The sequence below is a fragment of the Gasterosteus aculeatus genome, chromosome 14, assembly GCF_964276395.1.
Source record: "Gasterosteus aculeatus chromosome 14, fGasAcu3.hap1.1, whole genome shotgun sequence".
Taxonomy (NCBI): Eukaryota; Metazoa; Chordata; class Actinopteri; order Perciformes; family Gasterosteidae; genus Gasterosteus; species Gasterosteus aculeatus.
The window spans coordinates 4,334,081-4,347,848 of NC_135702.1; the positions used below are offsets into that span (position 1 = coordinate 4,334,081).

General features: G+C 48.1%; 1 protein-coding gene across 1 annotated transcript in view; it reads right to left on the bottom strand.

The window, feature by feature from the left end:
• Positions 1-13,224, bottom strand: part of col27a1a (collagen, type XXVII, alpha 1a) — a 52,074-nt gene extending 38,850 nt beyond the window's left edge. Inside the window, exons 1-4 of the mRNA XM_040198047.2 lie at positions 12,844-13,224; positions 9,641-9,711; positions 4,959-6,481; positions 2,099-2,152 (exon numbers count right to left, since the gene is read on the bottom strand). Coding sequence (XP_040053981.2) covers positions 2,099-2,152; positions 4,959-6,481; positions 9,641-9,711; positions 12,844-12,896 — 1,701 coding nt within the window. The 5' untranslated portion in view covers positions 12,897-13,224. The remainder of the gene's footprint in view (positions 1-2,098; positions 2,153-4,958; positions 6,482-9,640; positions 9,712-12,843) is intronic.
• Between the last annotated feature and the right edge of the window lie 544 nt (positions 13,225-13,768).

Here is a 13,768-nt window from a genome sequence, read left to right on the forward strand (position 1 = left end):
CTGCAGCCGTTCTTCAGATGCGCCGACATGCGCAGCATCCGCCGCGCACTTCCTCTCACACCCTCCTACCACCGTTCCTCGTTACACACCCGCGAGCAGACTCCAAAGGGCCCCGCCGCGGACAACGCGCGGTCACCTAGCGAAGGCTTCTTCGTTGCCGCGGTGACGGCGCCTCACACTCACATGTGTGGGATCAGGGGTCAGGGTTCACGGGTGGTGCTCGGCGGGCTCAATGGTGCTCTGTGTGTCATCACGCAGACTTCCAGTAATCCGATGCTACGGAAGGTCATTCGGAAGAAGAAAGAAAACCTCTGGCAGAGGTCTCTCTTCAGCTAGCACCCCGAGTGGAATTTTATTTTTTGACATAAAGAGAGATGATGCGTATGATCAAATCACCTGTGAACTCAGAGTCGGAGTTGCTTTGGAGTTGGTTTTATTTCAGTGATTTCAAATTGAAAAAAAAAACGTTTAATTGCACACGCCGCAATTAAACTTGCTGTCGTTCACAGGAAAGCTCCGTAATCGGTCTTACTCTTTATATAGGCAGGTCATAAACACGGCCACACGTGTCGGCGCTACACGGACGTGGGATTAGTGCTGGAGCACGGACGCACGCTTGTGTGAGCGCCGTGTCAGACGCCGTCGGCGAGTTTGCAGAGCGACCTCGCTTCAAACCAAAGGCCTTCTTCATTGAACCGGGCTTGTTTTCATTGTTTGGACACATTGCAAACCAACCACTTGCGCTGACAACGCCGCAGGCAGTTCAACAGCTGGTCTGCCGTGGTTGACAAATGCCAGGATGTAAATCAGAATGAGGTGAAACATCCTTCTGATGAATGAGGTCAGCATGCCGAGGGGCTTTTCTAAGTCAGGACCTGTCCAGGCTCCAGCCGCAGGTCACAAAAAGCCAAATTCTTCTTAGGAACACTCAAGTTAAATATCGCACAGAAAAGCTGCTGCTCGGTCATTCAAAAATAGTTCCACTCACGCATCACACTTATATAGCACTTGAACAGGTTTACACAGCTCTGTGTTTAGACTTTGAAGCGCAATAAACGTTTTGTTATTGTAAATTTGATCCGGATCATTAGAAATGAATGGAAAAGTGGGCCTGATGTTGTGGAATAGCTACTAGAAGCGGGATGGGAGGGGCTACAAGGGCTTAAATGGCTCTAATTAGAGCCAGACAAAGACCTCCTTATACATCTGCAGTGTTGAGGGATCACATAGACTTAACGTTTCCCAGACAGACACAAACAGTAAGTAAAAAGATAACACGCCTTCATTTATATGAAGCGTACATCTGATGGTATATCTGGTGCATTTGGATATTCATTCAAAACCGTGAATGTTGACATTTTAAAAACAAGTCTGTCTGAATCCATACAGAGAGGAACAGAGGACGCCAACGAGGACCTTCAAGACGACCCAGGAATGAGATTTTATCTACGCAACCGCGTAGATACAATCTGGCAGAAAGAGGCCTTTCATAAGTGCAGAACGGGATTCCTACAAAGTGTTGATGCAGCCTGCTGCAACAGCTCAGCGCGGAGAAGAAAGTCCACTGGAGCCATGTGTTCTCTGTCTGTTTACAGTGCTTTTATTAGGCATCCTGTGGCACAGCCAGCCTTTTGAAAGGCCGTCTTTATAGGAGCTTTCCTGTTTATGCTCAGGGGTGGGAGGTCAGCACTCGCAGCCCCGTGCTGAATATGGACGATCTCCTTGCATAGGAAAACTTTGTGTGTGAGTGTGTGTGTGTGTGTGTGTGTGTGTGTGTGTGAGCTGGGCGATGGAAGGGATTAAAAGTGATGTGGCAGCGTGGTTTGGCAGGTTATTTTTGTATCTCTATGAAATGGTCCAGGACTTTGCCCTCCAGGCTGGAACACACAGATGCTCTCTGTCCTTGTCCGTCTTTCTTCCTGACTCACCTCTGACACGCGCCGCTCACTCGTAGTTCATGAATGAGCTTTGGTCAACATGTACGTCAGCCGCAGTAGCAAAGAAAAAAACAACCCCACACACACGCAGGGAGAGATACAGTAAACCTGAATAGAGACAAATCTTAGGTCAGAAATGGAAGTGCGAATGATGATCTTACCCGAGGACCCTTCTTGCCTGGCAGGCCTAGCTTCCCTGGAGGTCCCGACAGTCCCTGAGGAGAAAGAGAACGAGTGTATTTAGCGACAGTATTCAGGTGATCGTATCCCCCCCCCCCCTCCTATTATACGCAATCACAAGCGCCGGGTCAGTGAGACTGCGGAGTGTGTTTCCACAGAAAAGGCTTCACAGCGGCTGCAGTCATAAGCAACACCTTGTCCCAGTGGAGTCTTTCCTTCTCAAGAGGATGAGAGTTCAGCCTTGTCCATCAGGAAGTTCTCAGCCCGTGTGGCAGGAAACAGAAGAAACACTAGAAATAACAGGTCATTTCCTGAGCTACTCAATGCGCCTGTGTGGCTTTATCAGCCTCGTGCTCCTTCGTTTTCTTTTCATCCAAAAAAAAGAGGAAAAGGAGACGTGGGGATAAGCAGAGGGGCTAAAGCGAGCTACCTGTGATGCTCAGGATCCTCGTGTAAATCAATATTAAACACTTAACGTTTCCATTCTGGAATTGCTCAATTGTTTTCTTTGCTGTAAACAAATTACAGTATTTTTACGACGCCGTTAAATTTGATGCCCGACATAACAAAGATATGAGCATCTAGTAAAAAAGGCAGCAGCATCGACCATGAAGTGAAGGGTGAACGTTTTTACCCGTTCTCCAGTTTCCTCGGCTCGTTTTTCACAAGGCTTCGAACTCAAAGAGACGTAACAAAACTCCCCGAAACAACCTAAACCTCTGTTTGATCAGCCATATATTGTGCGTTTGTGCGTGTCTGCCCGTGATCCGCTGTGGGACGACCTCCGTGGTTGAGACCACCGCGGCTGTTAAAGGTGGGATGCTCTTCGGTGGCCTGCGGACGTGTCGACATCGACACACGCTCCTGTGCATCTTCACACATGCGACCCCTCCCTCCTCACGCTGGTTTGGGAATTCTCCTTTTTTGTGAATCGAGGTGGGAATCTCGAGGGATTCCCACATCAGTACGCATTTATCCGATCGCCCACATTTCAAACACAGTCTTATTCCACAGGCTGTTTTCGGTTATGAGGCGTAGACTCGCTGAGTGTTCCTGTGAGGAAGTTGGAAGATGACTCGTGCCACCTGGCAACTGAATCTGAGTAATGTACTCACAACAAAATAACTGCTCTACAACAACAATTCTAACTATTGGAAAGTACACTTTTTAATTAAACTGCTTGAAAGTTCTATTTGTGGCAGCAATTCAGTTTTCGGGCAGCTGGCAGCTCGCAGGTATAATATAACTGAATACAGAGGCCTTGTTATCAGAGTTATAAGAGCACAAATCTACTTAAAAATCAAGGCCAGTACAGCTTCAATTAATCAGATGAAACCTCCAACTCACTTACACAATAACAATTATCTTAAAAACAAATAAATCACATTCAGGTGAACGTTGGAACAGATTTTTACGGAGAAGAGAGAAGCCCAAATTGCTTGAGATGGGGGGAACGTGGCTGTATCTGTGACTATTTGTGCGTGTGTATAAGATAATGCGCACACAGCACATGTGTTTATGAAATCCCAAATCTGAATGTATGATCATGTGAAATTACACATTTCCACATAAATCCCAGAACATTTACAGAGATTGTAAATACTCCGCAGCTGGTGCACAGATTGTGATGGTTGAACTCAGCTTGGTGTCATTTACCACGTGACTGGTATAAGATGACATTGTTTTTTTTGCCTCAATTTACAGTACTGCTGGGCAGTTATGCAGTAAATCACTTTGGAACTTGCCTATATATTTTTATAAGAGACAGTCACAATTTTGTCACGAGTTTCCTCTCAAGGGGTCAATCAAGATGCAACTGGAATGCTGGATGCGGTGAAAATGCACCAGCCTCCCTCTGTATCCCCGCTCCTTGTGATATAGGAGTAGCCTACTCTAGCACTGAATTGGGAAGCTGAACGATGGTGTTTACTGACGGCTCTGACCCTTGACCTGGCTTTGAAAGAGGGCCATGAGACCTCCACTACTCCTCTGTGACAGAGGAATCTGGTGCAGAGACGGCAAGGCGTCAGACCTGACACGTCACACCCAGCCCGGAGGGTTCAGTGCATAGAGGAAAGAGGAGAGGGGTTCTAACCTGTGTGGGAAAGAAGATAGAGCTATAATAACCTACATATATCTGTGATGTCTCAGCACTGACTGGGATTCCCCTGACAGAGCTCACTTTACACACATTTACCCCTTTAATAATAACTATCAAACTTCCCCTCGTCACTCGTCACTTTGTTACTTGTTCGCTAGTGCACTTTATGCTTAATATTTTTTTACTTTTTTAATATTTTAAATTTTTAACTCTAACTTTATTTTCTTGTTTTATACTAACCCATAGTCTTATTCTACTAACCCATTGCATTAGCATTTCATTTTACTTTATTTTATTACTTGTGCACTGCTGTCTTGTTGTCTATTGTTACACTGTCTACCGTCACGCACCAACCGCCAAAACAAATTCCTTGTATGTTTGACATATTTTGGCAATAAATGTTTCCTGATTCCTGAATTTCCAGAGCCTTTAGTGCTACAGCCCGGCTAACGACTAAAAAGGGCACCAGAATGTTGTGCTACTGACACCTAGTCAGCAGCAGCAACAAATTTCATCACGCTCCGTCACTGTATATTCCTGTTCTCCTCTGAGGTCATACATAGCTTCGGCCCCCTTTTTATGAGTGCGGTCCACCAAGCACGTACACATGATTAAAGCATGTAGTGTTAGCTGGTTCATCAAGTGAGCATCTGTTGTAAATTTCTTAATTGGCCTTTTTGCTGGGGACAAAGACACACAAGCGTACTCAGTAACAGACTCGACGGCGCGGAGGTGCTTACCGGTGGGCCTGCTTCTCCTTTCTGTCCTAGAGGTCCAGCCAGCAGGGAGAACTGAGTAGGGGGAACCTCCCAGCTCAGGAAACCATCAGTGGCAGGCGGCGTTACAGCGTTGTAGGAAGATCTGGTTGGTCGAGGGGTGACCGTAGCCTTGGTGGTTTTGGCTTGCTTCGTTGGTTTGACGCCCTGCTTGTTGACTGACTTGGAGTTTTTAGAATTTGTAGTTTGGGAGATTGAGGTTGATTTTGGGTTGCCTTTGTATACTGTTGGTTTGGAAGTGACAACTTTGACAGAATTTGTTTTGGGTTTGGGCAGAGTGGCTTTGGATGGGGTAACTTTAGGCTTGGGTGACGGTTTCTTGGCCGTGGTGGGTTGTGTTTTTTTTGGGAGTGCCCCTTGCTCTAATAGGGCAGAGACAGGCTTTATCTTGGAAGGTTTTGGGGTGGTAGTGGCTGGATTAGAAGGTTTCTTCTTGTTGTTTGTTGCTGCAAATGCCTTTTTGGGGCTGTTACGAGGAGTGGGCTTTGGGGGAGTGGGTTTGGGTTTGGAGGGTTTATGATTTGAATCTTTAGAATTGGTGGGTGTAGGGTTCGGTGGTTTAGTTGGGGGTGCTCTTGTGCTGAGTGGTGCCGTGACAGTCTCAGTCCTCGCCTTGGGGGGCGGGGAGACCAAACCAAGCTGGACTGTTGAGGGCGTCGGCGTCCCCAGAAGGGGTGTGGGCACGACGCCGTGGCCGGGCTTTATTGTTTGGGTTGGGGCCACCTGTCTGACAGCTGAGGCAGCGGCCGCGACACTCTTGGCAAGGCCCTTCCCCGGGGTCTTCCTGGGCGTGTCAGAGCCAGCGCGTCTATGGGTAGCAGGCGTAGCTGTGGTGTTTGCTTCTCGCGGTATGATAGGCAACAAGGGAGGAAGGTTAGGCCTGTATGTGTCAGCTTCCCTGCACTGTTTCTTTATGTACCTGCAGTAGTTGTGAGCCGCCTGTGCAGAAGGGACCAGGTCAAATTGGCAGATGGCTCCTTCAAAGTGTGCTGACGCCTGCTGCTGGCTTGTCCTCCCCAACAAGAAGGAGCCATGGAGCTCCTGAGCCAGTCCTTCCTCGCTGTCCCACCCAAAGTCTGCATGAACACTCTGCTCTCCGCAGGAGGCATAAAGAGTCACTCTCTGTCCATTAATTCCCACTCCCAGTTGGTGCCACTGACCATCGTGGGGCTCATAGGGCAGGGCCACCGAGGTGTTCGGCCCCGTGTGCAGGACCAGATGGCCCGGCGCAAGCTGCAGGCCGAGGAGGAGCTTCCTGCGGCCTGAGAGCAAAGTGAAGAGGAAAGCGCTGTTGACACGGTGCGAGCGCACACTCAGGACCAGTGCCAGGTTGGACCAGATGGCCGCTGGGAAAACTGAGCGCAGTGGGGTTTCAATGTGGGCCCGCTGGTTGAGGATGATCCCCGATCTGAATGGAATGACCCCTGCAGGCACCGAGCGCGACGGTTTCTCTCCCTTGAGCCCCAACTTTTGGAGGATGTCCACATCTGCATCAAAAGGGAGAATGACTTTAGAGGTGGAGGTCACACATCAGTACAATATTAACATGAAAAGGTTTTTTTTAATACCTGAGTTTAAAAGTAAATTCTACGATTCATTTTAAGTTTAAAGACTCAAGATTATCCTACTGATCAAATCGGTTCTGTTGACCCTCATCATCATATTTCATTATACATTTTGTAAAATATTTGTATATGCAGTTTAATCAAGAGACAAAAAAGAAAAAGTCCAGCGGGTTAACAAGTAACCCGAGGGTTAGCTAAATGTTTGCTATTGTATGTGTTGTTCACAAACACTGTAATGTAATCACATTGCAGGGAAATTATCCCTGGTAACTGGGAGTGAATCCCAAGGGGAAAATGAGCCTCACTTTTGTTGAGGTATGAACAACCATGAACAATCAAGCCAAAGCAAACTGAAAAACATCTTCAAAATATGAAAATCCTAGACAAGTTAGGATCAGCAAAATATTTAAACTGTTTTTGCCAGTGGTTGGATTGACTACACCGCCTCCTGAGCCAATTTTCCAACAACTTTCCATTAACAAAATAAAACCAATCTCTGTTTGTTTGCTGTCACGCATGAGAGGCTCACAGCCACACATCATTTTAGACTGGTCATTCGGCCAACTCAGAGCAGCAGTTCACAAAGGAGCTCAAACACTGCAGGGTGAAGAGATGGAGGAAAAAGAAAGGTAAGAAGAAATACAAAGAATAATAAACTCCCCGGGTTTTGCGGCTACCAAACTGCTTCTGTAGGCTGTCTGCTGCGACTTAAGGCCAAAACAAATGACTCTCTTTAGGTCCACACGGACATAAAACAAGACTAATGTTTGGGGAATATGAAGCAACCTTGGACGGTTGCTCGCCGAGTGACAGATGCTGCAGAGAGAGATGCCGGGGAGGCTGATGTCAACGCATGGCCTCGTCGTTTTAAGGGGAGGAATGAGCCAGTGGACATCGGCATCGTCAGAAAACCTCCCCTCTGTCTTTCTCATCAATGGAGCGGCTTTGGAAATTCAAAACATGACCACAGTAACCACGAGGAAGTACATCACCTCCCTGCCTGGAGGCGGAATACAGTTTCCGGCCTTTGCGCCAAGTTTGACTCTCTCTATTCAGCATTTCTTTCTCAGGGGTTCCGGCGCTCATTCTCCATATGACACACCTTTACTGTCACTGGGCCTAACGGGGACTTATTCATGTACTATACTATACTACTATACTATACTATATCTATGTATAGAAGCCCTGCTTCAGACAGAAACGTGGCCGAGCGATGTTGACGACATGACAGAGTGGGAAAGTGGGGAATGGGACGTCCTGACAGTTGCTGCACTGGTAATCCATGGAGAGGACTTCAATGATGTACTTGTCTTCCTGCTGAACAAGGCTTGCTTCATTAGACGGCTGAAGCTGAAGGGAATGGGGGGAGAGGGGGGGGCGGCTCGGACTCTATATGATTGCACGGAAGGTTTTTTTTTTTTTTAAAAGAACGTGAAGAATTTGATGCTCGGTAGCGGTGAACAAGGAACTGAACCTGTGGGAGGAAGCGGCCGAGTCCTCTCACGCACCGCGTCAAACAAAAACGTAAACTAACCCGTCTAGTCGGGATTTATTGAAGTGTTAGTGATGCACACCAGGTTTTAACACATTCTAATTTGATACCATAGAATATTATCCTTACTTATGTCGACTGGCCTCTCCTACACTGCCAGTTGTGTACGTGTTTTCCATGCATGTGTAGGGCTGTACTTGTTTCCCTGGCTACTGCACATGGGATACAGTGTATACACATCCACACGGTGAATGTTTCTCTCTGTGTGGTCTCTTCAGCGGTAGAGGACTGCAGCACTATCAATAATCTGGTTTTTAGATATACAGCTCACTGTATATACGTGAACACAAACACACAAGCAAACACAGGCAGACTTTGTGTCCAACACACGGCTGGAGTTCGTAGAGGCCACTCGAGAGAAGGTCCGAGGCTCTTTGGGTCTGTAACGTTAACGAGGTCACTGATTCATTCCAACACACTCGAAGAATCGCCCCTACAATATTTTTAATCATGGATAATGTAATTTGTACTTTTCTTTTTTTATCCAATCTAAAACGGCCGCACGCATGTAAGCTTTAGAAGGCGTTTACAAGGCTTTTATTTGGGCGCTGTGACCTTGAATTGGGAAAAAAAAGGTTTCAGGCCTTGTCGCAATGAACCGAGACGACATTTGTTTTTGTCGGTCACCAGTTCTCAGTGGCTGCGTGTCGAGCCTATTGAACCCCCTGTCAGTCTCAATCACGATAATTGGAGCAGAGAAGGGGCCAATTCACTGAACTGTATCCATAACTTTTCATCTGGAGAAGCCCCTGAATGGCATAAAGAGAAGCTCGTGGGATCGTCGCATTTTAACGTATGACACACAGTTGGTTGCTTAAAGATCCAGAAGTCACATTATCATTCATTCAGTCACGTTTACGACCACCTGGCGGATGGGAGTCTAATATTTGTGCTATTTGCATCTCTGCTTTTCCAGAAGGAAGAATGTGGCTCTCTGGCTTCTGAAAGGCTCCGCTGTGTTCAGCGGCTAGTCGCTGCTCGGGCCTGTCGGCTGTTTGCTGCTGAGCAGGTAGCGAACAAAAGCTTTTTAGAGCTTTCCAGGAAAAGAAACAGCTGCTCAATGCTGCGGGAACGGTGAGAGTGAACCAAAACTTTAAAGCAATGAGATGGAACTTGGTTTAAAGCCTCGTAAAAAACAAACATGGCTGTGAGTCGAAAAACTAAGAGTGACTCCTTCCAGCGTGTCACGTTTTCATGATAAATTGTTACTGTAGAATATGGAGGTTATCTTGTATCTTGACGATGACCTTCGCCTCACGTCTGCTGTTTGGGCTGTCAATCAAAGACGTGTTCATGGACTCAGTAAAGAACATTTCTCCGTCGCGGTCAGCTTTGAATTTACGATCTGATCACTTCTTTGCTCAGTCAGTTTACGCCTGTCGTCACGGCAACCGTTGGCCCATTTCTCATAACAGTGTGTTTCTGTGCTCGAGCGATGACAAAGTATGTGAAGACTACGTCCCACTGAGGGGGATTAAACAGAGTGACTGAATGAACAGAAGTGGAAGAGACTTAAAGTAACATCTTACCTTCAGGGTGCACTTGTGTAAGTCCCAGGTAACAAGTACAATATAATACGGTACAGAGCAATAGGGCTCTCCTGGAGGAAGAGACGAAAAGGACGTTAGACAGAGGAAGCAGTCACAGATGATGGAAATATACAAACTGGCGTCAATTTCTATTGAGAGTCCATTTAAAAAGCCACTATTGGCGTAAAAAAATGATCAAAGCTACTAAGAGCAACGTATTTCGTTGCAAACACACAGTTTCAGGTTGGGGTTTGAAACGCTACAGTAGGGTTCTCCTCACACACGCGCACAAAGCGGCCTCCCTCAGCACCGTCACCCCTTCCAGGTGTGGGGACTGATTGGGAAGTGGACTGAGGGCTCAGCGGGGGACTGAGATCTGGTGACAGGCAGGGGAGCCACTGTTAACTGCTGGAGGTCATCCAGACACACACACACACACACACGTCCGAGAAGGAAATGTGTATAGCAGCTGTAGCTGGGAGGTTTGTGGGCTCCAAATACAGGAAACTCGGGAAAGACAGTAGCTTGAGAAGGAACATATTTACCTGCACCATAACCCGGATAAGATCTCGTTTCTGCCAACAACTTCCGCACTAAACCGCCGGCTGCTTCCCCCCTTCGGGCCTCGATGATTATAATCACGGAGTGTGTACGTATCCAAGGGTCTGTCGTCTGTGATGGTGTCTGTGTCTGCCTGTCTCACGGTTCCTTGTTGCTAATGCAGCTTCATCACAATCAACCCCCCACACAGCTGGCTGTGGTTACTCGGGATGGATTGTGCGTGCGTGCGTGCGTGTGTGTAGATTCCCAGCTGGTTACAGTTCCATTCACAGTCTTATCAGCCGGGGAGGGATCCGCTTTCGGAAAAATGAGTCATGATTGCCGAGATGATTTTTTTTTTGGCGTCCACGGCGGTGTTTACATCTTTGAACAGTGGGCCGCGTTTCTTTCGGAAGCTGTTTTCTTTGGCTTCTTATTCTTAAAGTTCTCAGTCTGTTTTTCTAAGGCTTTTTCGAACTGCTCTGTGGGTTATTTGAAGGAGGTTCCACTCCGGTGGATTTGTGCAGAGTGGACATTTACATCAGCTGGGCTGACCTTCGTGCACCGACCCAGTACGGAGTAGTTTTCATCCCAACAGTTAGTTCTGACGGGACTCCCTGAGGGAACTCACAGCTACGCTGAGTGGACGAAACACAGGCCAGATGAAGAACAACTTGAAGCAGACAATATGACCTTCGCTGTGAGCCCCTAAACTCGCATTTAAAAGTGAGAAGTGAGAAGTGAGAATAAGGCCTCTCTGCATTGCTGGTAACGTCCTTCACTACTCACTGATCTTCTCAGCATGGACATCTCCTTTGCTATCAAAAGATCAAGTGATCGAATGGGAAAGAGTGTCACTGAGCAACACACTGGGGGAGCGGATGAGTCACAGTACGCTGGTTACGATGCTCCCAAAATGTGCCCGAGGGGCAAAGAGTTCATCCACATGGTACAATCTGCAGTTGAAAACTGTAATTTCCTCAAAGCCGATGTTCTGGCGTCGACTTCATCGCTTTGCCTGAACCTACAATGACCATGTGTAAACCTTCATTCGAACCCCCTTGAACCCCCAAAACCGCCGCCTCCCCACAGACTGACACAGCAGCTTGTCTGAAGGCCAGCGACCCATCAAAGGTTGAGGAAAACACACACTGAGAAGCCACGGTGGTTTCCGGTCCTTTTAACCAGTTTGAACTACTCAATGGTTCCCTGAAAGGATTTCCCTAAGGTGATCCTGCCTCCTGCACACACACACACACACACACACACACACACACACACACACACACACACACACACACACACATACACACACACACACACACACACACAAAGACATACTCTCTCTCACAGGAAATGTATTATTCAGTTTAGAACAAGAGGTTCTGACCCAGAACGTAGGATCTGAGTGGCTATTTCAGATTTATGCAGATTTACTTTTACAATGTTGATAAAACTCAAAGTATGACAACACACTAATAGTTGCATGCAAACAGCCAGCGGATGGGACGTAAAGTGCGACACCACGTGGACGCGCGTGATGTTCCACGCAGCCGACCCCCCCCCCCCTCTCAGGTACAACATACACTCAGGTAACACATCGCAACGCATGCACGCGCTACGTTGCAGCAGCTGTCGGGACGCTCACTTGGACGGTGGTCACGCGCGTGTGAGGATGTGAACCTTGTGCCGCTTTAACCGATGATTGGTTTCTGTGAAACACACAGCCGCATGCGACAAATGAAGCTGACGCCAGCTCGCTTTCATGAGAAACTCGGGAACTGTGAGTCAGATCTCCGGATTTTCCCCACCTCATCCAGATGTTCACAGCCAAATCACGTCAAATATCCGTCTGGAGGCATGAACGGCGCGTGCATGTTTCAATGAATGAACGTATTTACGAATGGAGGGATGGGGTTTTTATAACCAGAACTGTGCAGAAGCTGGCTGCTGCATGCACTTCCCTGAAACGGTCAACGCTGTGGCCGAGTGAGGACCCGATGCTCCCGCGAGCATCTCAACAGAATGTCCGCCGAAGTCCACGCTGTACAAACACGCAGAAATCCGCGTTGTGCGTCACTGAGAAGCGAAAGTTCTGCCGAGCGTCTCTGTGAAAAGCGCGTCAGTCGCAGATGTTCCTTTGAATGAATTGATAAGCGGATGCAAATGCAAAAACCTTTGCAAAAGCTTCGGTCAGTGATTCAGCATTAAGGGGATTTTTCCCTCTTTACTGCGCGCGTAAAAGGGGGAAACATGGGAAGCGCCTCGCAAACGCTCCGGTGGATGCTCATGAACTCTCATGGGACGTTTAGGTCCGATGACGCGCTTTTGTTTTGCTTGGCCAGATGAGTCAGTTCGGTAAACATTAATGTTCCACGTTGTGGATTTTATGTTTAAAAAGTCTTGAATGAAACGCATTTCTTTGAGCATTTGGTAGATGTTAATGGGGAAAGGATAAAAGGTGGAAACAATTTGGTCCCCAACGGACCCCATATAGAGCCTCCGGAGGCCCCGGTGGACACCTCATCGCAGGTAACCCACATGGGGGTATGTGGGGGGGGTGCATGGAGCTCAGTCCCCCGCCGGGGATCCGCCTCACCTCGGCCCCCTCCAGCAGCCCCAAAGCACGCGGACACGGTGGAACAAGCATGCACGGTACTCACTTTGTGTCTAGATGAGAGGTTCTGCAATCTCTCCTTCGGGTGCCTAAATTCATTTGTATTCATTTGTCCTGGCAGTCAAAAACCTGACCGTTAATCACAGCGTGACTCCTTCGCAAGGGGGGCAGAAGACACCGGTCGCCGTCTTACACATTTGACAAGCTTGGGATGAAGTTCCGGAGGAAAAAACTCATGTTGATTGTCCTGTCAAGCCCGACGTAAATTCCTTCTGGCAGCCTGGTTTGACAAGAGAGCTTCCCCGTGCAATGGTCTGCCGATATTCCCCAGTGTTTCATTCATTTATGCCGATCCAGGTCGAGGGACGCGCGGCCGGCCGGCGAGGGAGCTGGGTCCTTTTGGAGGGGGGCTTACGGAGTCAGGAGCGTTTGGACTCACCCCCTTTCCTTTTTAAATAGGCTTTCTGCGGGTAAAGCGACGCCGGGTGTCAGGTTACGAACCCAGCGGTTGCATCGCGCAACTACACGCCCGACCCCCCCATACGGATCCTACCCAGAGGCCCATGCAGAGGTATGAATGAACCACGGGGGTCACACCTCACTCACGGAACGCCTACAAGGCTCTTCTCCACGGATCCAGCATATCATGTGTCAATGTGAGAAACACTGTGGGGGCCTTGAGGCTTCTTTAAAGGGAGAGAGACTCAACTGCAATGGATGACTTTATTAATATACTCACATCCCCACTTCGCTGATGATTGTAGGCATCAGACCTCCGCACAGCCTCAAGAGCCGACAATCGCCATGGGATGTCTGTCTGAGAGGCTCCGCCGTGTTACAAGTTTTCACGAGCAGCATTTTTGTGAGTATGAAGTGGGTTCGGATTAAACACGGCTGTCTGTGGATTCACTAGAACAACAGGAACGTACTCTGTCAGGAGAGGTTGTTTGAAGCGGTGACCACCAAAAACC